The 27,267-nt window shown below is 43.4% G+C and overlaps 1 protein-coding gene across 1 annotated transcript in view; it reads left to right on the top strand.

The window, feature by feature from the left end:
* JPH1 (junctophilin 1) overlaps positions 1-27,267 on the top strand; it is a 183,765-nt gene that overhangs the window by 4,489 nt on the left and 152,009 nt on the right. Inside the window, exon 2 of the mRNA XM_077270668.1 lies at positions 25,716-26,469. Within this exon, the coding sequence (XP_077126783.1) occupies positions 25,716-26,469 (754 nt within the window). The remainder of the gene's footprint in view (positions 1-25,715; positions 26,470-27,267) is intronic.

Below are 27,267 nucleotides of genomic sequence, written 5' to 3'. Positions count from 1 at the left end.
TAATGGCATCTTCAATGATGAGATATACAGGCCGATACTTATCCATCATATATTACCATCACAAAGGTGTCTGTCTGGTTCCAAATTTATTCTACAGCAGCAACAACCCCAAACATACAGCCAATGTCATTAAAAACTTCAAGAAGGATAACGAGTCATGAAAGTGATGATGTGGCCTCCACAAAGCCCTGATCTCAACATTGAGTCTAGCTGTTATTCCATAAGGAGACAAAAAGGATTCGCACAAGTCTTCATCCACAGAAGATGTGTGGTTAGTTCTCCCAGATGTTTGGAACAACCTCTTTGATGAGTTCTTTCAAAAACTTTGTGTAACTATAAGAATTGCCACTGTTTCGAAGACAAAAGGCAGTCACACCAACTATTGATTTGATTTAGAGTTTGCTTTGTTCATTCACTTTGCATTTGGTTAATTGATAATAAACTTAGCACTTCTATTTTTTAAAGCAATCTTACTCTGCAGTGTGTGTGTGTGTGTGTGTGTGTGTATACTACTCAAAAAGTTCGGGATATTTGGCTTTCGGGTGAAATTTATGGATGATGTTTCATCATGAAAGTAGGGCATGCAATGGTGATTTCCTCATCTCAATTTATTGAAACAAAAGCCAACAACAGTGGTGGGTATGCCCCCCCCCCCCCCAAAAAAAAAAATGACAATGTCTCAATAACTTGTCATGTGGCCTTGAGCATCAATTACAGCTTGACAATGATGTCTCATGCTGTCGAGTTATTGCCTACTGAGGCATGGCATCCCACTCTTCTTAAAGGGCGGCCCTCGGGTCATTGAGGTTCTGGCGTACAGCAATACGAGCCCCTACGCGGCGAAACAGCTGATCCCATAGGTTTTTTGTGAGATTCGGGTACGGAGAAAGTGCAGGCCTCTCCATTTGAGGTGCCCCAGTGTCCAGCAACAACTCACTAATGATGCGACCTATATGAGCTGGAGCATTGTCATCCATGAAGATGAAGTTACACCTGTGTTGTGCATGCAGAGGCACAAGGACTGGGTTAAGAATGAATGACTGGAGTAATGATGTTATTCATGTAGTAGGGGCTTGTCACTGTACCGTTCACAAAGTGTAGGGCAGTTCTGTATTGACTAGTCACACCTGCCCACACTGTAACACCAACACCATCAAAGGCTCGTCTGGTGACAACAGTGGCTGATGCTAGCGCTCTGTATGAGGTCTCCAACATTGTTGGCCACCATCATTTCTGCTTAGCGTGAATCTGCTTTTATCAGTGAACATCACGGAGTCTCACTTTTCCCTCATCAGTGTAGATGCTCCCTGGTCCATGCAAGATGATGATGTCTGTGCCTAATGGTGTGGTCAGGTATCCTTGCAGGTTGTCTTAACACACAGATCACGCTGATGTAAATGATTTTGTGTGGTCTGACGTGACACTTGGGTTCCTCTGACCTTCCTTAAATGTACCTGGAGCTGTGTGGCATTCATCATCTGGTTCAGAAGGGCACTGTTCACAATGGAGCGGTCATCAGTGTGGGATGTGGCCGAAGGATGTCCACTTCTCTGTCTGTGACTCTTCCAGTCTCTGTTGCAACCTGCTGCTGACCCCGAGACACTCTAAGCTCAGTGGCCACTTCCGTCTGAGAACATCCTGCTTGAAGCCTTGCAATGGCGAGGTCCTGCTGATCAATTGTTAGGTGTCGTCTTGGTCTCATGATGTCAAAGTGTGAACAGCATGATGAGGAGGACTGTTTAATACCAATCCTAATTGAACCCAAGAAATATATTGGGCGATTCATGGATCAGATATCTATTGTGAATTTTGCCATTAAGCTCCTTGTTAGAGAACAGCAAGTTGAGCAAAAAGTACTGAAACATTGAGCAGTTGGACATGTGCATTCAGAAGTTTAGAGGTGATCATAGTAAGTTCTCCTGAAAAGTTTTAGAGTGAATTTTAGGATCATCCTGAAGTTTCACCCAAAAGCCAAATATCGCGAACTTTTTGTGAGTAGGATATATTATTAAATCTTGTATATTATTTATATAAAGAAGCTCATACAACTGACCGTATAGTTACCAGGATGCCCACATTGGATATGACACAGAGCTCACCCTCTAATATTAGTGTACAGCCTACGATCTCCTTATCCTGGAGGAGCAGACCTGCTCTGGTGTTATCTCCAGCACACAACCTGCAGCAGAGGAATACATAAAATAAGCTTTTAATACGTGTCTCTTACGATAGCGATGCTTGCACCCGTGCTGCTGCGAGTGGTGGGGAGAGCGGGCATAGACGATTGTAAGGACACGTGTGATAGCTGAACGTGTGACATGTGTCACCATCCAGAGACTGGTCACAACCTTGGCAAATAGAAAATACCAGTTGTCGGAAGCGTTTGATGGAAACAATTCACGTTGTTTAAAACATGGCTCACGTTAAATGCTATTACTTTTCTTATTTTCTGATCTATTTTCACTATTTCTCTTTCATAGTGACACATTGTCGCTGTCACTTCAGATTACAGATTTGTGTTGTACAAATCTGCAATATGTCACCAACAATACTCCATAAATCCATATCATACCTTAGTGTGTCTCTGATATTATCATCAGAAACTTTTACCATTAATCTTTTAATCCATGCAAATAAAAATAATCTGGGAACCTTCATTGGGAGATCAGATTCAGGAGGCCTTCTTCAAAATGAGCATTTTTAAAAAAAAATTTTAAGGGAAAATCGCATCAGTAAAAGTTTTTTTAGCGCAGAGGGACTCTAGCTCCATTCCTAGGTATGCCAGCAAAACATTACATCCAGATCACAAAACACAAAAGAAAAACCTTCCATTAGCAAAATCTGCAGTGTAAATGTCGCCTTATACAGTTTATGGTCTTTATAAGGGATTCCTCCAGATCTAATGCTTCTCAATCAGCCGGACTGTGGAGGGACGTTAGAAGCCGCTCGCACTATAGGAGACTCGGCTCACCGATGTATTAAATGGTCACCCATCCCCCACCTAGTATGGGTAGACAAAACTTCTCCCGGTGGAAACAGCTGATCACTATGGCCCAATTCATAAAGACCGGCAATGTTCTCACTGGTCTTGATAAGGCGGCATATTGGAGTCAGAAGCTTCTCATTCATTTAGAAACGCATCTGATGATTGGCGGGGCATCCGACGATTGGCAGCGCATCCAACGATTGGCGGGGCATCTGACTATTAGCACATCTGATGATTGGCGAGGCATCCAACTATTGGTGGCACATCTGATAATTGGTGGGGCATCTGACTATTGGCAGCGCATCTAATGATTGGAGGGGCATCCGACTATTGGCAGCACATCTGATGATTGGTGAGACATCCGACTATTGGCAGCGCATCTGATGATTGGCTGGGCATCCGACTATTGGTAGCGCATCTGATGACTGGCCTGGCATCCGACTATTGGTGGCATATCTGATAATTGGCGGGGCAGCCGACTATTGGTGGTGCATCCAACGATTGGCGGGGCATCCGGCTATTGGCAGCACATCTCATGATTGGTGAGACATCCGACTATTGGCAGCACATCTGATGATTGGCGGGGCATCCGGCTATTGGCAGCACATCTGATGATTGGTGAGACATCCGACTATTGGCAGCGCATCTGATGATTGGCTGGGCATCCGACTATTGGCAGCGCATCTGATGATTGGCTGGGCATCCGACTATTGGCAGCGCATCTGATGATTGGTGAGACATCCGACTATTGGCAGCGCATCTGATGATTGGCTGGGCATCCGACTATTGGCAGCGCATCTGATGATTGGCTGGGCATCCGACTATTGGCAGCGCATCTGATGATTGGCTGGGCATCCGACTATTGGCAGCGCATCTGATGATTGGCTGGGCATCCGACTATTGGCAGCGCATCTGATAGTTGGTTAGGCATCTGACTATAGGCAGCGCATCTGATGATTGGCTGGGCATCCGCCTATTGGCAGCGCATCTGATGATTGGTGAGGCATCCGACTTTTGGCAGCGCATCTGATGGTTTGGCTGGGCATCCGACTATTGGCAGCGCATCTGATGATTGGCTGGGCATCCGACTATTGGCAGCGCATCTGATAGTTGGTGAGGCATCCGACTATTGGCAGCGCATCTGATGATTGGCTGGGCATCCGACTATTGGTAGCGCATCTGATGATTGGCTGGGCATCCGACTATTGGCAGCGCATCTGATGATTGGTGAGGCATCCGACTATTGGCAGCGCATCTGATGATTGGCTGGGCATCCGACTATTTGCAGCGCATCTGATGATTGGCTGGGCATCCGACTATTGGCAGCGCATCTGATGATTGGTGAGGCATCCGACTATTGGCAGCGCATCTGATGATTGGCTGGGCATCCGACTTTTGGCAGCGCATCTGATGATTGGCTGGGCATCCGACTATTGGCAGCGCATCTGATGATTGGCTGGGCATCCGACTATTGGCAGCGCATCTGATGATTGGCTGGGCATCCGACTATTGGCAGCGCATCTGATGATTGGCTGGGCATCTGACTATTGGCAGCGCATCTGATGATTGGCTGGGCATCCGCCTACTGGCAGCGCATCTGATGATTGGTGAGGCATCCGACTATTGGCAGCGCATCTAATGATTGGCTGGGCATCCGACTATTGGCAGCGCATCTGATGATTGGCTGGGCATCCGACTATTGGCAGCACATCTGATTGGCTGGGCATCCGACTATTGGCAGCGCATCTGATAGTTGGTGAGGCATCCGACTATTGGCAGTGCATCTGATGATTGGCTGGACATCCGACTATTGGCAGCGCATCTGATGATTGGTGAGGCATCCGACTATTGGCAGCGTATCTGATGATTGGCTGGGCATCCGACTATTGTCAGCGCATCTGATGATTGGCTGGGCATCCGACTATTGATAGTGCATCTGATGATTGGCTGGGCATCCGACTATTGATAGTGCATCTGATGATTGGCTGGGCATCCGACTATTGATAGTGCATCTGATGATTGGCTGGGCATCCGACTATTGGCAGCGCATCTGATAGTTGGTGAGGCATCCGACTATTGGCTGCGCATCTGATGATTGGCTGGGCATCCGACTATTGTCAGCGCATCTGATGATTGGCTGGGCATCCGACTATTGACAGTGCATCTGATGATTGGCTGGGCATCCGACTATTGACAGTGCATCTGATGATTGGTGGGGCATCCGACTATTGGCAGCGCATCTCATGATTGGCAAGGCATCCGACTATTGGTGGCGCATCTAATGATTGGTGTGCATCAGGCCAGAAATCTTATGCCAGGTCCAGAATGGAGTAAGATTTCTGGTGTATGGACCGCCACAGCTTGTCATGGATTAGACAAGGTTTGGCGCCATCTCAGCCCTTGAAAACGACAAATTGCCACATTTTTATGCAACCCTAGAGTTGCGCAAAAATTCAGTAAGTTTTCAAAGCAATTTACAACAGAATTCTGGTAAAATTTCCTTGGATATGCCCCTATGTGTACAGAGCTAGATTGTTGGGGCATCTATGTTCACCTTTAAAGGGGTTTTCCCCAATATTACAAAAGGTAATGAATGTTCTGAAAGAGTAATAATAGTAACTTTCCGCTTGAATCCCCCTCCGCTCCAGGCTGCCACTATTGCAAGTGATAATGAGCTGTCTGTCAATCACTGACCTTAGTGGTTACTGCGCCGTACATGCAAACGTCCCCCGCCTGCAGCCAAATTACTGTGCATAGGGAGAAATGTCAGCCAGGAGCTGGGGGTCTGCACACTATGAATACACGGACCCCTGATTCTCCGCACTGGCAGCAGTTACATACACCATAATCATACATATCACACACTGCCTGTCACTGCCACGTACTGCTCTCATAGATGGAGCATGATGTAGGTGACAGATTCCCTTTAAATAAAGCTGAGCAGCAAAACCAGACATTGCCCAAGGACAAGACTGAAGCCGTTTCTGGAAATAAGGCAGACCATTCTTGTAATCTCAGACTTGAAACTTGACGAGGCATCTATAGAGACGAGATCTCGCAGACCTCTGTATGAATACGGTGGGGGAAAGAATTTATAAGAATGAATTAAAGGGATTTCCACTGGTATGATATTGATAGTGCATCAATATCAGATCGGAGGGGGTCGGATACCCAGCACCCCCACTAATCAGTTGCTACCAGTTATACTGATGACTTAGAGATGATCTGCAGTACCCGGGAGTAGCCACTAAATGGTGTACGGCGCTGTGCACACCAGAGGTGTCAAACTGCATTCCTCGAGGGCCGCCAACAGGTCATGTTTTCAGGATTTCCTTAGCATTCCACAAGGTGCTGGAATCATTCTGTGCAGGTGATTAAATTATCACCTGTGCAATACAAGGAAATCCTGAAAACATGACCTGTTGGCGGCCCTCAAGGAATGCAGTTTGACACCTCTGGTGCACACTGTTCACTTCCAGCCCGGTACAGTAGCAGCTGATTGGTGGGGTGTCAGTTGTCAGACCTTCGCCAGTCTGATATTAATTACCTATCCCAAGTGGTAAAGGTGGAAAAAAAAGATCATTTTTTATCTAGCGAGTTTCACTTTTTGTATGTATATCGGCTCACTCGGCTGCACACGGAGGTTGAAACAGGAACACTGGCTTAAAAGATGCACTTGGTTTATTAAGTACGGCATAAACCAAGGATTAAGCACAAAATAAACATAGCCCTCTGGGCAAAAATAGCAAAGTAAAACCAAATGGTAACTCTAGGTAACAGTCCTTGTAGTAGCAGGGCTGACTGCTCCAGGTTGGCACAACCCACGGTTCAGGCATAAACCACAGAACAAAAACAATTCTGGAGTGGTCCTCTCCAGACACACAACCTCGGCTGCCTCTCGAGTCCAGCTATTTAAACCCAGACCATGTGACTCCTCACCCATGTAACTGATCACATGACTGTGACATCAGACAGGTCCGGTCAACACATGGCGGTGCCGACCCTGCAGGTGGAAGTAAGGTGGACACCCACTCTATAGATGTCCGTATAAAACCAGCCCATGAATGCAAGTTTAACTTAACCCTCACAATTTGTACTGTGCTGGAGGAAAATACTCTGGTTTCACATCACTGACGCCATTAAATGCTGTAACCTATACAGTTATATGAAAAAGTTTGGGCACCCCTATTAATCTTAAGCTTAATGTTTTATAAAAATTGATTCTTGACAATAATTTTCATGAATCAGTGGCAAAGTTGAAGTTACGCAGAGGATGGATCTTTCAGCAAGACAATAATAATAAATAATAATAATTAATAATAATAATTTTATTTATATAACGCCAACATATTCCGCAGTGCTTTACAAATTATAGAGGGGACTTGTACAGACAATAGACATTACAGCATAACAGAAATCACAGTTCAAAATAGATACCAGGAGGAATGAGGGCCCTGCTCGCAAGCTTACAAACTATGAGGAAAAAGGGGAGACGAGAGGTAGATGGTAACAATTGCTTTAGTTATTTGGACCAGCCATAGTGTAAGTGTTAACTGCCTAAGTATGTAACAGTACAGACACAGAGAGCTATTAACTGCATAAAGTGTATGAGAACATGATACGAGGAACCTGATTATGTTTTTTGTTTTTTTTTTATGATAGGCCACACAGGGATCGTTAGGTTAATGCATTGAGGCGGTAGGCCAGTCTGAACAAATGAGTTTTTAGGGCACGCTTAAAACTGGGGATTGGGGATTAATCGTATTAACCTGGGTAGTGCATTCCAAAGAATCGGCGCAGCACGTGTAAAGTCTTGGAGACGGGAGTGGGAGGTTCTGATTATTGAGGATGCTAGCCTGAGGTCATTAGCGGAGCGAAGGGCACGGGTAGGGTGGTAGACTGAGACCAGAGAGGAGATGTAGGGTGGTGCTGAGCCATGGAGTGCTTTGTGGATGAGGGTAGTAGTTTTGTACTGGATTCTGGAGTGGATGGGTAGCCAATGTAATGACTGGCACAGGGTAGAGGCATCGGTGTAATGGTTGGTGAGGAATATGATCCTGGCTGCAGCATTCAGGACAGATTGGAGCGGGGAGAGTTTGATAAGAGGGAGGCCGATTAGTAGAGAGTTACAATAGTCCAGACGGGAATGAATAAGTGAAACAGTAAGAGTCGAAAGTAAGAAAAGGGCGAATTCTAGAAATGTTTTTGAGATGCAGATAGGAAGAGCGAGCCAGTGATCGGATGTGGGGGGTGAATGAAAGCTCGGAATCAAGGATGACCCCAAGGCAGCGGGCATGTTGCTTTGGAGTAATGGTGGAACCGCACATGGAGATGGCAATGTCAGGCAAAGGTAGGTTAGTAGAGGGAGAGAACACGAGGAGTTCAGTTTTTGACAGGTTCAGTTTCAGATAGAGGGAGGACATGATGTTAGAGACAGCGGTAAGACAATCACTGGTGTTTTCTAAGAAGGTCGGCGTGAAAGCAGGAGAAGAGGTGTATAATTGGGTGTCGTCAGCATAGAGATGGTACTGGAAACCAAATCTTCTGATTGTTTGTCCAATAGGGGCAGTATACAAAGAGAAGAGGGGGGGGCCTAGGACTAATCCTTGAGGAACCCCAACAGTAAGGGGAATGTGAGAGGAGGAGGAACCAGCAAAACATACAGTGAAGGATCGGTCAGAGCGATAGGAGGAGAACCAGGAGAGAACGGTGTCCTTGAGGCCGATGGAGCGGAGCATAGTGAGGAGGAGCTGATGATCCACAGTATCGAATGCTGCGGAGAGATCAAAGAGAATTAGCATGGAGTAGTGACCATTAGATTTAGCTGTTAGTAGGTCATTAGAGACTTTAGTGAGGGCAGTTTCAGAAGAGTGTTAAAAGCGGAAGCCAGATTGAAGAGTGTCGAGAAGAGAGTTATCTGAGAGATAGCGGGTAAGACGGGAGTAGACCAGGCGTTCGAGGAGTTTAGAGATGAAGGGAAGATTAGAGACAGGTCTATAATTAGCGGCACAGTTTTGGTCGAGGGATGGTTTTTTAAGTAATGGATGTATGATGGCATGCTTAAATGAGGAGGGAAAAATACCGGAAGTGAGAGAAAGGTTGAATATTTTTGTTAGGTGAGAGGTGACAGCTGGGGAAAGGGACTGGAGGAGATGTGACGGAATGGGGACACTGGTGCAAGTGGTCGGGTGAGAAGATGCAAGGAGCCCGACTACTTCTTCTGTAACTGGCTCAAAGTCAGGGAGTGAACTAGATGCAGTGGGGGAGGGAGGACAGTGCATGGTATGAAGAGATTGGGAGATGATTTCCTGTCGAATGTAGTCAATTTTTTCTTTGAAGTAATTGGCCAGATCGTCAGCGCGGAAATCCGTGGTTGGGGCCTGCTCTCTTGGGTTGAGTAGGGACTGGAAAGTGTCAAAGAGACGTTTAGGGTTGTTTGACAGTGAGGTGATCAGGGTGTTGAAATAGGTTTGTTTGGTGAGGTGAAGGGCAGTGTTGTATGTTTTTAGCATGAACTTACAATGGATGAAATCTTTGGGCAGATTAGATTTTCTCCACAGACGTTCGGCGCACCTGGAGCACCGCTGTAGGAAACGTGTTTGCAGGCGTGTGCCACGGTTGTCGCCATCTGTGCTGAGTTGCTCTATGTATAAGAGGTGCAGCTTCATCCAGGGTACTTTGCAGGGTTTCATTGTAATGCTTCAGAGCAGAATCAGGACATGAGATGGAGGAGATTGGGGCCAATGAGGACTGCAAGTTCTTCATAAGTTTCTGGGTGTTAATGGCCTGTATGTTTCTATAAGTGTGGAAAGTGGGGGTGACCTGAGCGGGATGGCAGTTCTTGATAGAGAATGAAAGAAGGTTGTGGGCAGAGAGCGGGAGAGGGGAGTTTGTGAACTCGTCCACTGAGCAAAGCCGGGAGAAGACCAAGTGGAGGGAGTTTCCTTCTTCATGCGTTGGAGAGTTAGTATGCTGCGAGAGGCCGAAAGATGAGGTTAGAGATAAAAGGTGAGAAGCAGATGGGGAGAGGGGAGAAGCAATGGGGATGTTGAAATCACCCATGATAAGGGTGGGGGTGTCACAGGAGAGAAAGTGTGGAAGCCAGGTGGCAAAGTGATCCAGGAACTGATGAGAGGGGCCGGGAGGACGATACACCACCGCCACTCGCATGGAGAAGGGGACGTAGAGTCTGACAGCATGGACCTCAAAGGAAGGGAATACAAGTGAGGGTACTTGGGGGATAATTTGGAAGGTACATTTTGGTGAAAGGAGCAGACCAACACCTCCACCTGCTCTGTTGTGTGATCTTGGGGTATGAGAAAAGTGTAGTCCACCATATGAAAGAGCAGCAGTAGCGGTGGTGTCTGACTGCTGGATCCAGGTTTCAGTAAGAGCCAGGAGATTAAGAGAGTTAGAAAGGAAGAAGTCATGAATGAAGGAGAGTTTGTTACACACAGAGCGAGAATTCCAAAGGGCACAATTCAAAGAGACAGAAGGCATGCATGGAATATTAATAAGGTTAGAGGGGTTTCTGACAATAATCCAAAACACCGCTCCAAATCTCAGGCATTCATGCAGAGGAACAATTACACTGTTCTGGAATGGCCATCCCAGTCCCCAGACCTGAATATCATTCATTGAACATCTGTGGGATCATTTGAAGAGGGCTGTCCATGCTCGGCGACCATCAAACTTAACTGAACTGGAATTGTTTTGTAAAGAGGAATGGTCAAAAATACCTTCATCCAGGATCCAGGAACTCATTAAAAGCTACAGGAAGCGGTTAGAGGCTGTTATTTTTGCAAAAGGAGGATCTACTAAATATTAATGTCACTTTTCTGGTGAGGTGCCCATACTTATGCACCTGTCAAATTTTGTTTGAATGCAGATTGCACATTTTCTGTTAGTACAATAAACCTCATTTCAAGGCAGAAACATTACTGTGTCCAACAGTTATTAGATATATGAAACTGAAATAGCTGTTGCAAAGAAAACAATTTTTATAAAACATTAAGATTAATAGGGGTGCCCAAACTTATTCATATAACTGTATCTCCCTCCATTACTGCAACCAGTGACTTTGTCACAATAAATCTATATACACACATATGTACATCGTCCGTTATGTGTGTAGCAACATGAATTGGACGGACTGGGAGCGGGTGTGAAAATATAGCAGCATGCGGCCTAAAGGGTGGCTGATAAGTTTTCCATTCTGAGATTGGATCTCCCCAGGACATAATAAACTTTTAGTGCTGAATTAAATGAGCCGTGCAGGAGCTGAGATAAAACCTTGCTAATGATAGAAGAACTGTTATGTAGCTAATGACCTGCGAGTGCGGATGACACCAGGAATCGGCACTATCTATAACCTGAACACCTGCCGTAGAGGCTGCGGAGTGCGGCCATGTGCCTCCTGCCACTCAGGCCTGACAGCCGCGTCTCACTGCACATGCTGGTGATGAGCGCACACTCCAGTTCTTGATGAGAGTGACGTGTGTGGGCTGATTGCTGCATTGGCATCCTCATCATCATGTAGAAAGGTTTCTATGGGAATAGAGTTCTCCTCATTTGGTAAAAATCCAAACATATGAAGAGTCTTCAAGTGTCATTTGTAAATGCAAAATTGTCGAATATCTGGCATCTGTTGTATAATGAAGGCAAAGGACGCATCCGTCCATCCCTAACCTGCTCCCAATATCCAGCTGGTCACAAATGCTCCACTGATTATATGCTGGGCCTGTATTGATTATATACTGGGCCTGTATTGATTATATGCTGGGCCTGTATTGATTATATACTGGGCCTGTATTGATTATATGCTGGGCCCGTATTGATTATATGCTGGGCCCGTATTGATTATATACTGGGCCGTATTGATTATATGCTGGGGCCGTATTGATTATATGCTGGGCCCGTATTGATTATATGCTGGGCCTGTATTGATTATATGCTGGGCCCGTATTGATTATATGCTGGGCCCGTATTGATTATATACTGGGCCGTATTGATTATATGCTGGGCCTGTATTGATTATATGCTGGGCCCGTATTGATTATATACTGGGCCGTATTGATTATATGCTGGGCCCGTATTGATTATATGCTGGGCCTGTATTGATTATATACTGGGCCGTATTGATTATATGCTGGGGCCGTATTGATTATATGCTGGGCCCGTATTGATTATATACTGGGCCGTATTGATTATTTGCTGGGCCCGTATTGATTATATGCTGGGCCCGTATTGATTATATGCTGGGCCGTATTGATTATATGCTGGGCCCGTATTGATTATATGCTGGGCCCGTATTGATTATATGCTGGGCCCGTATTGATTATATGCTGGGCCCGTATTGATTATATGCTGGGCCCGTATTGATTATATGCTGGGCCGTATTGATTATATGCTGGGCCGTATTGATTATATGCTGGGCCGTATTGATTATATGCTGGGCCCGTATTGATTATATGCTGGGCCGTATTGATTATATGCTGGGCCGTATTGATTATATGCTGGGCCTGTATTGATTATATGCTGGGCCCGTATTGATTATATATCCTGGGCCTGTATTGATTATATGCTGGGCCTGTATTGATTATATACTGGGCCTGTATTGATTATATGCTGGGCCTGTATTGATTATATGCTGGGCCTGTATTGATTATATGCTGGGCCGTATTGATTATATGCTGGGCCTGTATTGATTATATGCTGGGCCCGTATTGATTATATGCTGGGCCTGTATTGATTATATGCTGGGCCCGTATTGATTATATGCTGGGCCCGTATTGATTATATGCTGGGCCCGTATTGATTATATGCTGGGCCCGTATTGATTATATGCTGGGCCTGTATTGATTATATGCTGGGCCTGTATTGATTATATGCTGGGCCTGTATTGATTATATGCTGGGCCCGTATTGATTATATGCTGGGCCCGTATTGATTATATGCTGGGCCCGTATTGATTATATGCTGGGCCCGTATTGATTATATGCTGGGCCCGTATTGATTATATGCTGGGCCTGTATTGATTATATGCTGGGCCCGTATTGATTATATGCTGGGCCCGTATTGATTATATGCTGGGCCTGTATTGATTATATGCTGGGCCTGTATTGATTATATGCTGGGCCTGTATTGATTATATGCTGGGCCCGTATTGATTATTTGCTGGGCCCGTATTGATTATATGCTGGGCCTGTATTGATTATATGCTGGGCCTGTATTGATTATATGCTGGGCCTGTATTGATTATATGCTTGGCTTGTATTGATTATTTCCTGTGCATTGTGACTATATTCTTAGTGTATAATGGCTAGACTTGGTGCCTCACCCCAGTTTCTTCTATCTGCTCACACTTCTGCACATAGTCACTTGCCTGGTTAGGGGTTTATTCACACTTTACAGTCTTTCAGCATTGTGGGCTTTTTTTTCTGCAAAAACAAAAGCATTTACTGCAATTTTGTAAAATCACACAACTTTGGAACAAAGAAATGACCTGTCTCGCTCCCAGTGATGTTTCCCAACGCTTGTGAGCCCCCAATGAAAAATCTCCAGCAGGAACCCCCAACTATCAGGGGCTTTTAATTTTATTGGATTCTCATCTGGGCTGAAGAGACTTGTTGATCCCTCTTTGGCTCCAGGGCTCGGGGACAACTACAATCCTTGCACCTCTACTTGCTTTACGCCAGACATTACAATATGTCTTAAAAATCTGCTTGGTGGGGCTCCAGATATTGAGCCCACTGGTGAGTTAGCAGAGGGGAGACTGTGGACCATGTTCCTGGTGACCAGGTGGCCCTACATCCACCATTACTTTTCATTAAAGGGGTTATGAATTAGCAGTATATATCACCAATCCACAGGAAAGACGATGCAAGTATGATCAATGGGTCCCACTGCTGAGACTTCCAGCATGCAGGTGAAGTGCCCGAATGTGTGTTACCATTGCTGCTTTTGTGTCCTCTGGAATGACGGCTCTTCTATCTCTGCCCGCCCTTTAGATCTGAATGGAGCAGTGGTCACGCAGTCACATTAGGAAACCATTAACACAGCAGGCTTGGGGACCCCTATTCTCAGAATCGGTAGGGGCTTCAGTGGTTGAGCTTCCAGAAATGATATATTTTTCATCAATCCTGCGGTGATGAAATAAAATCGGGTTTAGAGATGAACAGATGCAATCTCCACCAAAGATACCAGATATTCGGTCAGTCTTCGGCTATGTTCACACATTGCGTTTTTGCTGTGGTTTTTTTTTTCTGCAGACAAAAACCAGCTCAAAGCTGCTACTTTTTTGCAGCAGCAGGTTTTGCTTTGTTTTTATTGTCTCTTGTGTATGCTGATAAAGTTTAATGCCCTAAAAAAAAAACCATGATGCAACTTCTTAAGGTTATTGCACCAAAAACGCAGCAAAACTAGATACCTGCGTTCTTGCACTTACTCATTGTTTCCTATGGGTTAAAAAACGCTGCATTAACGCGGCAGTTTTCAAAATCAGTCAGGAAAATAAACCCAACGTGTGTGCATGAGATTTCTGAAATAGGCTTTGCTGGTATTGTAAAACACAGCTTAAAAACTGCATTAAAAAAATGCAGCAAAAACGCAGCTTGTGAACATAGCCTGAGGCTGTGTGCCCACGATGCGGAATTTGTGCACATCCGCAGCGGATTTTTCCGCGCAGAAACGCTGCAGTTCCGCACAGTGATTTACAGTACAATGTAAATCAGTTGGAAAAAAAAAAGCTGTGCTAATGGTGCGGAAAAATCCGCATGAAAACCGCTGTGGAACAAAAGAAGTAGCATGCTACTTCTTTTGTGCGGAACTGCAGCGTTTCTGACCCCTTCCATAATAGAAATCCGCAGGGGTAAAAAACGCAGAAAATCCGCATCAAAACCATACAAAATCTGTGGCAAATCCGCACCTGCGGTTTCTGCCAGGAGATGCGGATTTTGTGCGGAAAATTCTGCACCCCAATCCGCAACGTGTGCACATAGCCTTACATTTACAAATGGCCTGATGCAACATGAGAGAAATACAGAAGGAGCATCAGACGTCACTAGGGCTATTCATTCCAGCAAATGGCAAACAATGAGCGTTAAGGGAAGAACATACAGAGTACGTGGACGATGCTTATGCAAACTTTCTTTTTAACTTAAGGTTATTTATGTCTTTGTTCTGTGAATTCACTTTCTATTTGTTGAAGAGCAGGGACTAATCAAATCCAAATATTAGTATTTAGTGAAATGTTACACTGTGCCGCAAGAATTCCCGGCTGAGTGTGTGTATACACATATAATATATGTATTTATGTATGTGTATATATATATATATATATATATATATATATATATATATATATATATATATATATATATATATATATATATATATATATATATATATATATATATATATATATAATATAGCACTGGTCGACAGTTTGTACACACCTGCTCGTACAATGGTTTTCCTTGTTCCTATTCTAATGTGCACATTGTAGATTCAGACTGAAGGCAAAACCACAAAGAAACACATCTGGAAACAAGGAGTAAATAAACACGTGTGAAACAAACCATCAGAATAAAAGGGGTCTACTTCTACTTCAGCGTTCAATAGCCGGCAGCGCTTTACAGCGAACAAGCCCTGAGTCCAAAGTGCTGCTACTTCCGGATCTAATAATAATAATATGGCACCTGTTGAAGGTAAATACACACTTGTTTATGCAATAGTCCTTATTGGAATGTGCACATTGGAGATTCAGTCTGAAGGCAGAAAAGTCATGAGGGTACACAAATGGAAACAAGGAGTAAAGAAACATGTGAATCAAACCAGAATATGTGCTACACCTTAGATTCTTGAAATTTCCCCCTTTTACTCTTATGGCAGATTTACCCCTACTTGGCAATCACTGAAGAGTAAAGGGGATACTTTGAGGGATCTGAGTGTTCAACAGATTCTGGTTAGTTTCACTCCTGTTTCTGTACTCCTTGTTTCCTTGTGTTTCTTTACTCCATGTTTCACTCCTGTTTCTTTCCTCCGTGTTTCCATGTGCATTTCTTTACTCCTTGTTTCCATGTGCGTTTCTTTACTCCTTGTTTCCTTGTGTGTTTCTTTACTCCTTGTTTCCATGTGCATTTCTTTACTCCTTGTTGCCATGTGTGTTTCTTCACTCCGTGTTTCAATCTTGTTTCTTTACTCCTTGTTTCCTTGTGTGTTTCTTTACTCCTTGTTTCCTTGTGTGTTTCTTTACTCCTTGTTTCCATGTGCATTTCTTTACTCCTTGTTTCCATGTGTGTTTCTTTACTCCTTGTTTCCATCTGCGTTTCTTTACTCCTTGTTTCCATCTGCGTTTCTTTACTCCTTGTTTCCATGTGCGTTTCTTTACTCCTTGTTTCCATGTGCGTTTCTTTACTCCTTGTTTCCATGTGCGTTTCTTTACTGCTTGTTTCCATGTGCGTTTCTTTTCTCCTTGTTTCCATGTGTTTCTTTACTCCTTGTTTCCATGTGCGTTTCTTTTCTCCTTGTTTCCATGTGTTTCTTTACTCCTTGTTTCCATGTGTGTTTCTTTACTCCTTGTTTCCATGTGCATTTCTTTACTCCTTGTTTCCATGTGCGTTTCTTTACTCCGTGTTTCACTCTTGTTTCTTTACTCCTTGTTTCCATGTGCGTTTCTTTACTGCTTGTTTCCATGTGTGTTTCTTTACTCCTTGTTTCCATGTGCGTTTCTTTACTGCTTGTTTCCATGTGCGTTTCTTTTCTCCTTGTTTCCATGTGTTTCTTTACTCCTTGTTTCCATGTGCGTTTCTTTTCTCCTTGTTTCCATGTGTTTCTTTACTCCTTGTTTCCTTGTGTGTTTCTTTACTCCTTGTTTCCATGTGCATTTCTTTACTCCTTGTTTCCATGTGTGTTTCTTTACTCCTTGTTTCCATCTGCGTTTCTTTACTCCTTGTTTCCATCTGCGTTTCTTTACTCCTTGTTTCCATGTGCGTTTCTTTACTCCTTGTTTCCATGTGCGTTTCTTTACTCCTTGTTTCCATGTGCGTTTCTTTACTCCTTGTTTCCATGTGCGTTTCTTTTCTCCTTGTTTCCATGTGTTTCTTTACTCCTTGTTTCCATGTGTGTTTCTTTACTCCTTGTTTCCATGTGCATTTCTTTACTCCTTGTTTCCATGTGCGTTTCTTTACTCCGTGTTTCACTCTTGTTTCTTTACTCCTTGTTTCCATGTGCGTTTCTTTACTCCGTGTTTCACTCTTGTTTCTTTACTCCTTGTTTCCATTTGTGTTTCTTTACTCCTTGTTTCCTTGTGTTTCTTTACTCCGTTTCCTAGTGTTTCTTTACTCCTTGTTTCCATGTGTGTTTCTTTACTCCGTGTTTCACTCTTGTTTCTTTATTCCGTGTTTCCTTGTGTTTCTTTACTCCTTGTTTCCATGTGCGTTTCTTTACTCCTTGTTTCCATGTGCATTTCTTTACTCCTTGTTTCCTTGTGTGTTTCTTTACTCCTTGTTTCCATGTGCGTTTCTTTACTCCGTGTTTCACTCGTTTCTTTACTCCTTGTTTCCATGTGTGTTTCTTTGCTCCTTGTTCCCTTGTATGTTTCTTTACTTTGTTTCCATGTGTGTTTCTTTACTCCGTGTTTCACTCTTGTTTCTTTACTCCTTGTTTCCTTGTGTTTCTTTACTCCTTGTTTCCTTGTGTTTCTTTACTCCTTGTTTCCTTGTGTTTTTCTTTACTCCTTGTTTCCATGTGTGTTTCTTTACTCTGTGTTTCACTCCTGTTTCTTTAATCCTTGTTTCCATGTGTGTTTCTTACTCCTTGTTTCCTTGTGTGTTTCTTTACTCCTTGTTTCCTTATGTGTTTCTTTACTCCTTGTTTCCTTGTGTGTTTCTTTATTCCGTGTTTCCTTGTGTGTTTCTTTACTTCTTGTTTCCATGTGCGTTTCTTTACTCCTTGTTTCCATGTGCGTTTCTTTACTCCTTGTTTCCTTGTGTGTTTCTTTACTCCTTGTTTCCATGTGTGTTTCTTTACTCCTTGTTTCCATGTGCATTTCTTTACTTCTTGTTTCCATGTGCGTTTCTTTACTCCTTGTTTCCATTTGTGTTTCTTTACTCCTTGTTTCCATATGTGTTTCTTTACTCCTTGTTTCCATATGTGTTTCTTTACTCCTTGTTTCCATATGTGTTTCTTTACTCCTTGTTTCCTAGTGTTTCTTTACTCCTTGTTTCCTAGTGTTTCTTTACTCCTTGTTTCCATGTGTGTTTCTTTACTCCGTGTTTCCATGTGTGTTTCTTTACTCCTTGTTTCCTTGTGTTTCTTTACTCCTTGTTTCCTTGTGTTTCTTTACTCCTTGTTTCCTAGTGTTTCTTTACTCCTTGTTTCCTAGTGTTTCTTCACTCCACGTTTCCATGTGTGTTTCTTTACTCCTTGTTTCCATGTGTGTTTCTTTACTCCGTGTTTCACTCCTGTTTCTTTACTCCGTGTTTCACTCCTGTTTCTTTACTCCTTGTTTCCATGTGTGTTTCTTACTCCTTGTTTCCATGTGTGTTTCTTTTCTCCTTGATTCCATGTGTTTCTTTACTCCTTGTTTCCATGTGTGTTTCTTACTCCTTGTTTCCTTGTGTGTTTCTTTACTCCTTGTTTCCTTGTGTGTTTCTTTACTCCTTGTTTCCTTGTGTGTTTCTTTACTCCTTGTTTCCTTGTGTGTTTCTTTAATCCTTGTTTCCATGTGTGTTTCTTACTCATTGTTTCCATGTGTGTTTCTTTACTCCTTGTTTCCATGTGTGTTTCTTTACTCCGTGTTTCACTCCTGTTTCTTTACTCCTTGTTTCCATGTGTGTTTCTTTACTCCTTGTTTCCGTGTTTCTTTACTCCTTGTTTCCGTGTTTCTTTACTCCTTGTTTCCTTGTGTGTTTCTTTACTCCTTGTTTCCTTGTGTGTTTCTTTACTCCTTGTTTCCTTGTGTGTTTCTTACTCCTTGTTTCCTTGTGTGTTTCTTACTCCTTGTTTCCAAGTGTATTTCTTACTCCTTGTTTCCATGTGTGTTTCTTTACTCCTTGTTTCCATGTGTTTCTTTCCTCCTTGTTTTCATGTGTGTTTCTTTACTCCTTGTTTCCTTGTGTGTTTCTTTTTCATGTTCTCATACACTTTATGCAGTTAATAGCCTCTGTGTCTGTACTGTTACATACTTAGGCAGTTAACTGGTTCATGCAGCTTTACATGAACACCCGAGCCTTACACTATGGCTGGTCCAAATAACTAAAGCAATTGTTACCATCCACCTCTTGTGTCTCCCCTTTTCCTCATAGATTGTAAGCTTGCGAGCAGCAGGGCCCTCATTCCTCCTGGTATCTGTTTTGAACTGTGATTTCTGTTATGCTGTAATGTCTGTTGTCTGTATAAGTCCCCTCTATAAGTTGTAAAGCGCTGCGGAATATGTTGGCGCTATATAAATAAAATTATTATTATTATTATTATTATTATTATTATTACTCCTTGTTTCCTTGTGTGTTTCTTACTCCTTGTTTCCAAGTGTATTTCTTACTCCTTGTTTCCATGTGTGTTTCTTTACTCCTTGTTTTCATGTGTGTTTCTTTACTCCTTGTTTCCTTGTGTTTCTTTACTTCTTGTTTCCTAGTGTTTCTTTACTCCTTGTTTCCAATTGTGTTTCTTACTCATTGTTTCCATGTGTGTTTCTTTTCTCCTTGTTTCCATGTGTTTCTTTACTCCTTGTTTCCTTGCGTGTTTCTTTACTCCTTGTTTCCACGTGTGTTTCTTTACTCCTTGTTTCCACGTGTGTTTCTTTACTCCTTGTTTCCATGTATGTTTCTTTGTGGTTTTGCTGCCTTCAGTCTGATTCTACAATGTGCACATTATAATAACAGGGAAAACCAATGCATGTACAATTGTTAGCAAACCTTTGTCCACTGCTTTACATATGTATTTTACTATATTATTCACACTTTTTGTTGGTTGTATGACCTTGCAAGAGATTAAAAGGCACAGCGACCCTCTTGTCTATAGTCCGCACCATATAAGAGAATGAAGCTGAGATGAATGGCCGCACGCAGCCTGTGGACCGGGCTGCTGCTATTTCTGGAAGAAAAAAAAACTCCAGATCATGTTTTAAATTTGTAAGATCCTTTATATCCGCCGTACGTTTGATGTGACACAAGCAATGAGTGGTGAAAAAATAGGGCAAGTGATTGAATGCCCCCAGGAATGTGGCGTCATATTGTGGATTAATTACTGATGCTGTACGTATTGTGGATCCGTTTTGACCAGTCCATTATAAAGTATTAGCACAGGAGATAGAAGGTAAAATGCAGTGTAGCGCGTAGCTGGTTGCACCAGCGTGTGCTATTCCTGGTTATTAAACAATTTGTCTGTGATTTCCGGTGTGAGTTTACATAGGTTGGATGATGCCTACAAGAAGGAATGGCAGGCATCACTGCAAAAGTAAATATTTTACTATCACTGTGATGGTATTTTGCACAGCAAAGTGCTGCAGAATTTACATGTTAAAAGTATTTCCTCTTGCTTGTACCCACTTGTTGGTCTGAAGCGTATTTTTTTCAGCAAGGTAGAATTCTCAGAAATTTGCAAGCAGATGATGGAATTTTCAAAACCTTTAACCTCCTTGCGTTTCAATCACTACATTTTAAATTGGGATATAACTTTTGCGAAAAACATTTGAGTATTGTTGTGTGTGCGTGTGTGTGTGTGTGTGTGTGTGTGTGTGTGTGTGCTAGTATATACAGTGGCGTCTCACAAAATTAGAATATCATCAAAAAGTGAATTTATTTCAGTTCTTCAATACAAAAAGTGAAACTCTTATATTGTATATAGTCATTACAAACAGAGTGATCTATTTCAAGTGTTTATTTCCGTTAATGTTGATGATTATGGCTTACAGCCAATGAAAACCCAAAAGTCATTATCTCAGTAAATTAGAATAATTAACAAAAAACACCTGCAAAGGCTTCCTAAGCATTTAAAAAGGTCCCTTAGACAGTTTAAGTAGTCTCCACAATCATGGGAAAGACTGCTGACTTGACAGATGTCCAGAAGGCAGTCATTGGCACACTCCACAAGGAGGATAAGCCCCAAAAGGTCATTGGTAATAATTTGTTATGTAAGAGCAGTAAAAAGCATAAGACCCAATGGCCTACTGTAAATATGTAATAACAATAATAACAAAGGATAAAAAAAACTTGAATAACGCAGATGATAAAGTATGATGCCAACAAAAGTGAACACCAAACACAGTAAGATACCCACATAATGAATTCCTCTACACGCATGGTATGATTACCCTAATGTACCCCCTCACTCAATCTTCCCCTCCCTCACCGGAAAAGTATGGTGACCTCATCACAGTATGACAGAATTATTTCCCACACAGTATAGCGGACCCCACATAGTCCTCAATACAGTTTGATGGGCCCCAAATAGTCCTCAAACAGTATAATAGGCCCTGCGTTGCCTTCCTTATAGTATAATGGCCCCATATAGTCCTCCATACAGTATAATGGCCCAACATAAACATAAATAACAAATATCCAGTTTTTTTTCTAGTCCCCAGCTGCTCCCGTTTCTGCAGCACGTCTTTTGATCCTCTGTACTGCTTGGCACAGCGGGCGCATTGTAATGAAGTCATTGTGTCCACTATGCTGCGATGTCAGACGCAAAGGGAAATTGACGACGGCAAGAGTGTCAGCTGATGCTCCTTCCTCCATTATTGCTTTCAACTGTATTGACATCCTAGTTTTCGATACAGTAGAAAGTGCGATGTTGGGCGGGAGTCCTGAGCAGCGCTGTTGGACAAAAATACTCACCCTGCGGACCAGAGTTTGACGTGTGCTTTAAAGGCTCCCTTTATCATTCACCTACCAAGTTCCTTGAATATTCTTTCCTTAGGTGATTATTATTATTATTTATTTATATAGCACCATTGATTCCATGGTGCTGTACATGAGAAGGGGTTACATACAGATTACAGATATCACTTACAGTAGACAGACTAACAATGACAGACTGATACAGAGGGGCGAGGACCCTGCCCTTGCGGGCTTACATTCTACAGGGTTATGGGGATGGAGACAGTAGGTTGGGGGTTGCAGGAGCTCCGGTCTTGGTGAGGCGGTAGCTTCGGTAGTGACGAGGAGGCAGCGAGGTCAGTGCAGGCTGTAGGCTTTCCTGAAGAGATGAGCCCTCAGGTTCCGTCTGAAGGATCCGACCGTGGTTGACAGTCGGACGCGCTGGGGCACAGAATTCCAGATGATGACATGTCGGCTCAAGTGATTGCTGAACGTGACTTCATTACTGTTCTTGTACATGGTTATTTAAATTGCTGTCACCTTCCTACATTTTGAACCAGACTAATCTTTGTTCTTTGCCCTCTTACTTATAGGGCACTGTAAGGATAGATTCACGCTTGGCACATTCATGGTCCAAGTACTGTCGAACTGACTGTGTGTTTCCTGACCAAGCTCATCAGCCTGCCAGCAATAAATGATGCTATTGATTTCGGGTCAGCAGACCTCTACTCATCCGGACCTCGCGGTCTATACTTAGACCATGAATATTGGGCTGGTGAAACTGGCGTAGCCCACAGAGCTAGCACTCACTGGATGTTTTGAGATTTACATGTCGTTCTGCCTCCACCACCACTGCCTGGCATCGACATTCCTATTAGCTATTGTGTTGGTGACTTGTTTTCAACCTCTAGGCAATGTGGACTGTGGCCCTTACAGCTACTGTTCAGCAGCGATAGTTGTTACACCTCCTTTATGATAGGTGAAAGTATTTTCTGTTTGGCATGTAAGACTTCTATACATCAGACCAGTCTCACAGATGTACATTTGCCAGTTTGTGTAGAGACATGGATGACAAACGATCAAGCTGTGAATGGTATCCTTACATGTCCGGATATATCAGCATATGTAAAACTCTTCAGAGGGGTCAACACCTCAGCTAAGGAAGTTTAGCTTATAGATGATAAGACTAGAAGGTTAAGATGAATTGCAAGATAAACAGGAAAATAACTCGAGGATAGAGCCGGTCTCCAGGATGTCGGGGACTGCTGCATGTGATGGGGGAAGTGGAAGATTCCAACATCTGAAGCAAATTGCTTTCAATTGTAACTGTGAAGACGCCACAAGTGCGGAGGCTTCCTGTGTTAAGTGCGATTGTGTTGCACAATTGGAGCAGTAGTATTAATTCATGAGATGGATAATATGGTAGTAAGGGAGTTTTGCATCCATTTTTGAAAAGCAGGTAGTACAGATGAGCAAAATGGTTTGCAGAACCCTAACAGGAGGCTCGTGAGCAGCATTCTCCCTTCTGGCATATCTTCTGATTAATTGGCCAGGCGCTATATCTTACGCATGTCACATCGCAACAATGACGTTGCATCGGGGAATGTCGGCAGGTAGGAGACAGGCTGAAGGCCTCAGAATACAGTGTCCTGCAATTCAATGTGCTCATCTGTATAGACTACAGAGGTGACGCTTGAAGCTGAGAGGCTTATTAGGAGCACTGACAGATCCTCTTCAGAGCAGATCTCTGATATGGAGGCCAGTTCCCTGTTTCCCCAACCTCCTTCCCTTACCTGGCACTGCACCATAAGTATTGATTTTTTTCAGAAAATCCATACTGCAGTGCTGAATCCCACTGCCTTATAGCTCCTAGCCATATACCTATCTACTCGGTGTAAGGCTCTCTACACATATCCGTTTTTCCTTTTGTCAAAGAAAAAAATGAAAAGATGTATGTCGGCCATTGACTCTTACTGTAAAAATGTATACCTTACAATTGTTTTTTACTCCACACCTCTGTATAAGAAAATATTGCTGTACTTTCTTATACAGTAAAGATAAAGATAGAGGACACGTAGGAGCTAGGTTTCTGGAGATTAAGATTAAACTTTCGACTAGGACTATCCCACCATTCTGACATGGATTATCACAGGGTAAGGGTGCAGTTACACTGGCTAATAATTGGGATGAACACTTGGCCATTCCAAATAGGCTGCCAGGTATATCAGGTTCATCAGGTGAAATAATTTTTAAGCTTGATAAAAATCATTGCCCCCAGCAGCACATCGTCCGGTGTAAACAGGACAAGTGCTCCCAGAACAATATTTTATAGGCACAGAATGATTGCATTAATGATTATTCTGTGTACATGGAGCTTTGGTGGCTTGTCTAACCAGGTTACTAAACTACCACCCACTTAATCACATGTAGCCTATTCGTGGTCATTTAACGGCTGCTATTGGCCAGGGTAAATGCTCCCTAAACATATTGTGACTGCTGGTGACAAATCTGCTTTAAAGGTACCTTCACACGAAGCGACGCTGCAGCGATAGCGACAACGATGCCGATCGCTGCAGCGTCGCTGTTTGGTCGCTGGAGAGCTGTCACACAGACAGCTCTCCAGTGACCAACGATGCCGAGGTCCCCGGGTAACCAGGGTAAACATCGGGTTGCTAAGCGCAGGGCCGCGCTTAGTAACCCGATGTTTACCCTGGTTACCAGCGTTAAAGTAAAAATAACAAACAGTACATGCTCACCTGCGTGTCCCCCGGCGTCCGCTTCCTGTACTGTGTGAGCTCCGGCCCTAACAGCAGAGCAGTGACGTCACCGCTGTGCTTTTACTTTCACTTTAGGGCCGGCGCTCAGTCAGAGCAGGAAGCAGACGGCAGGGGACGCGCAGGTGAGTATGTACTGTTTGTTTTTTTTACTTTTACGCTGGTAACCAGGGTAAACATTGGGTTACTAAGTGCGGCCCTGCGCTTAGTAACCCGATATTTACCCTGGTTACCAGCGTAAAACATCGCTGGTATCGTTGCTTTTGGTGTCAAACCTGACAATACACGCCGGTCTGACGACCAAATAAAGTTCTGAACTTTATTCAACGACCAGCGATATCACAGCAGGATCCAGATCGCTGCTGCGTGTCAAACACAATGATATCGCTATCCAGGACGCTGCAACGTCACGGATCGTTGTCGTTCTCGTTGTAAAGTCGTTTCGTGTGAAGGTACCTTAACTTTAAATCTTTAACGGCCTTCAGATCTATCTCGAGCCATGGTGACTTGATGGATCTATGATCTGCAGGAAGATCGATCTTGTGCAAGCATAGATAGGTCCACCATGGTGTTCTCCACGGTTATCTGGATAGTATCAAGCCATCGGATTGCTGGTCTTCCACTTAGCCTTGTTCCTTCTATTCTTCCGACCATGATGTCCTTCTCCGGTGATTGCTCTCTTTGATTGATGTGTCCAAAGTAGGCAAGTCGTAGCTTGGTCCTTGCTTCGAGTGACATGTCTGGCTTGATTTTTGATTTCTTGCCTTCCATGGTATTGAAAACCTTATTTTCCAGCGCCACATTTTGAAGAAGTCGATTATTGTAGCTACTATTTAACTTATTTTCTGTGTGACTAAGCGCGTATTGCATTTTTCAAGAAATAGGTACGAACATTAAAGTATGGCCAAGATGATTGGTCGTACCAGTCTACAGACGACATCAGAAGATGGCAGTGATAAAATATTACTTTTCTTTTACCACACTTGCCATAGGGATGGAGGATTAAACATGGTTATAAAATGTTTATTTATCAATCCTGATAATAGATTCAGTGTTGTACGGTATGTGAATGTGTATGTCTTGATGGTGGTAAAGTCCATGCTTTTTGTTTTTACTTGACACTGTGTTTTTATCCAGGTACATACCAAGGACAATGGATGGGAGGAATGAGGCATGGATATGGCGTTCGGCAGAGCGTTCCCTATGGTATGGCTACAGTCATCCGATCACCACTGAGAACCTCTCTGTCTTCACTACGTAGTGAACAGAGCAATGGCACCGTCCTTCATGACATCGGAGCAGACAGTCCAGCTGGGACCCGTGGAGGTTTTGTATTGAATTTTCACAGCGACTCTGAGCTTATGACGGGCAAGAAGAAGGGTTTGTTCAGAAGAGGGTCACTACTGGGGAGCATCAAGCTTAGAAAATCAGAGTCCAAGATCTCCATATCTAGCAAACGCAGCTCTGTGAGAAGCGATGCGGCTATGAGTAGGATTAGCTCAAGCGATGCCAATTCTACAATTAGCTTTGGAGATCTAGACTCTGATTATTCTCCTGTAGAAGATCACGTTGATGCCACCACCACAGAAACCTACATGGGAGAATGGAAGAATGATAAGCGCACTGGGTTTGGAGTAAGTGAGCGATCAAACGGAATGAAATACGAGGGAGAATGGCTGAACAATCGCAGGCATGGATATGGATGTACCATATTTCCGGATGGCACAAAAGAAGAAGGAAAGTACAAAAATAATGTTTTAGTCCGTGGAATAAGAAAGCAACTTATACCCATAAAGAACACCAAAACGAAGGAAAAGGTAGACCGCGCTGTCGAGGGGGCGCAGAGAGCAGCAGCTGTAGCACGGACAAAGGTGGAGATTGCAGCTTCCAGGTAGGTCACTTGTGGAAATAGCTGATAAAGGTAAAGATAAGTGCTGGATTTCGTCTTACAGGAATTGCTCATTTTATCTGCTAGAACATCTTAATAGCAGATATTGGAACATGCAATATATTTATCTTATTGCAGCAAAAATAACCATAGACCATCAGTTAGATATGTGCAGTGAAACAATGGCGTCCCAATGGTTTTGATACAAGAAGCCTACACCATGGCCTGTCAGCTTTTCTAAAGTGAAAAAAATGCAATTTGTTGTATTCTTCCTGTCCTCTATTACTTGTATTACTGCTCCCGTAAAGATAAAGAAGAATATGCATCAAGGAGTTAGTCAGGAAGGAGGCCTGCAGCTCTACAGAGGCATAAAGTCCCTGCATAGTCCATAAATGTTAGCCCCTTGCATGCCCATGTGGTGCCTCTATACAGAGTCTTATTAAAGGGGCATTCCACAGCTCCATGCACTTTCTCATCAGGAGGTGAGACGAGCCAATGACGTCCTGTCTAGTGAAACCTGCCAGGTCGGGTGCACAATACCTGCTGATCACAGATGTGACCTAGCGGGTATCAGTAGACGTGACATCAGCAGCCCTGCTCACCTCCATTTACGGAAATGAGTAGAGCCGAAATACCCCTTTAAGGAAATATTCTGCCTTAGAATCTTTCGAGGGGGTACCGAAGAACAATAGAGCCCCATAGACTTCTTTGGATGACCTATTACAGCTCAGTGAGCCTTTAAAGCAGTACAGGACTCTGATATGGTTGTTTACATGAGCCCTAACGTAAAAAAAGCAGATT

This window comes from Ranitomeya variabilis, chromosome 6, assembly GCF_051348905.1.
Source record: "Ranitomeya variabilis isolate aRanVar5 chromosome 6, aRanVar5.hap1, whole genome shotgun sequence".
Taxonomy (NCBI): domain Eukaryota; kingdom Metazoa; phylum Chordata; class Amphibia; order Anura; family Dendrobatidae; genus Ranitomeya; species Ranitomeya variabilis.
This window is presented reverse-complemented; position numbering and strand designations above follow the sequence as displayed.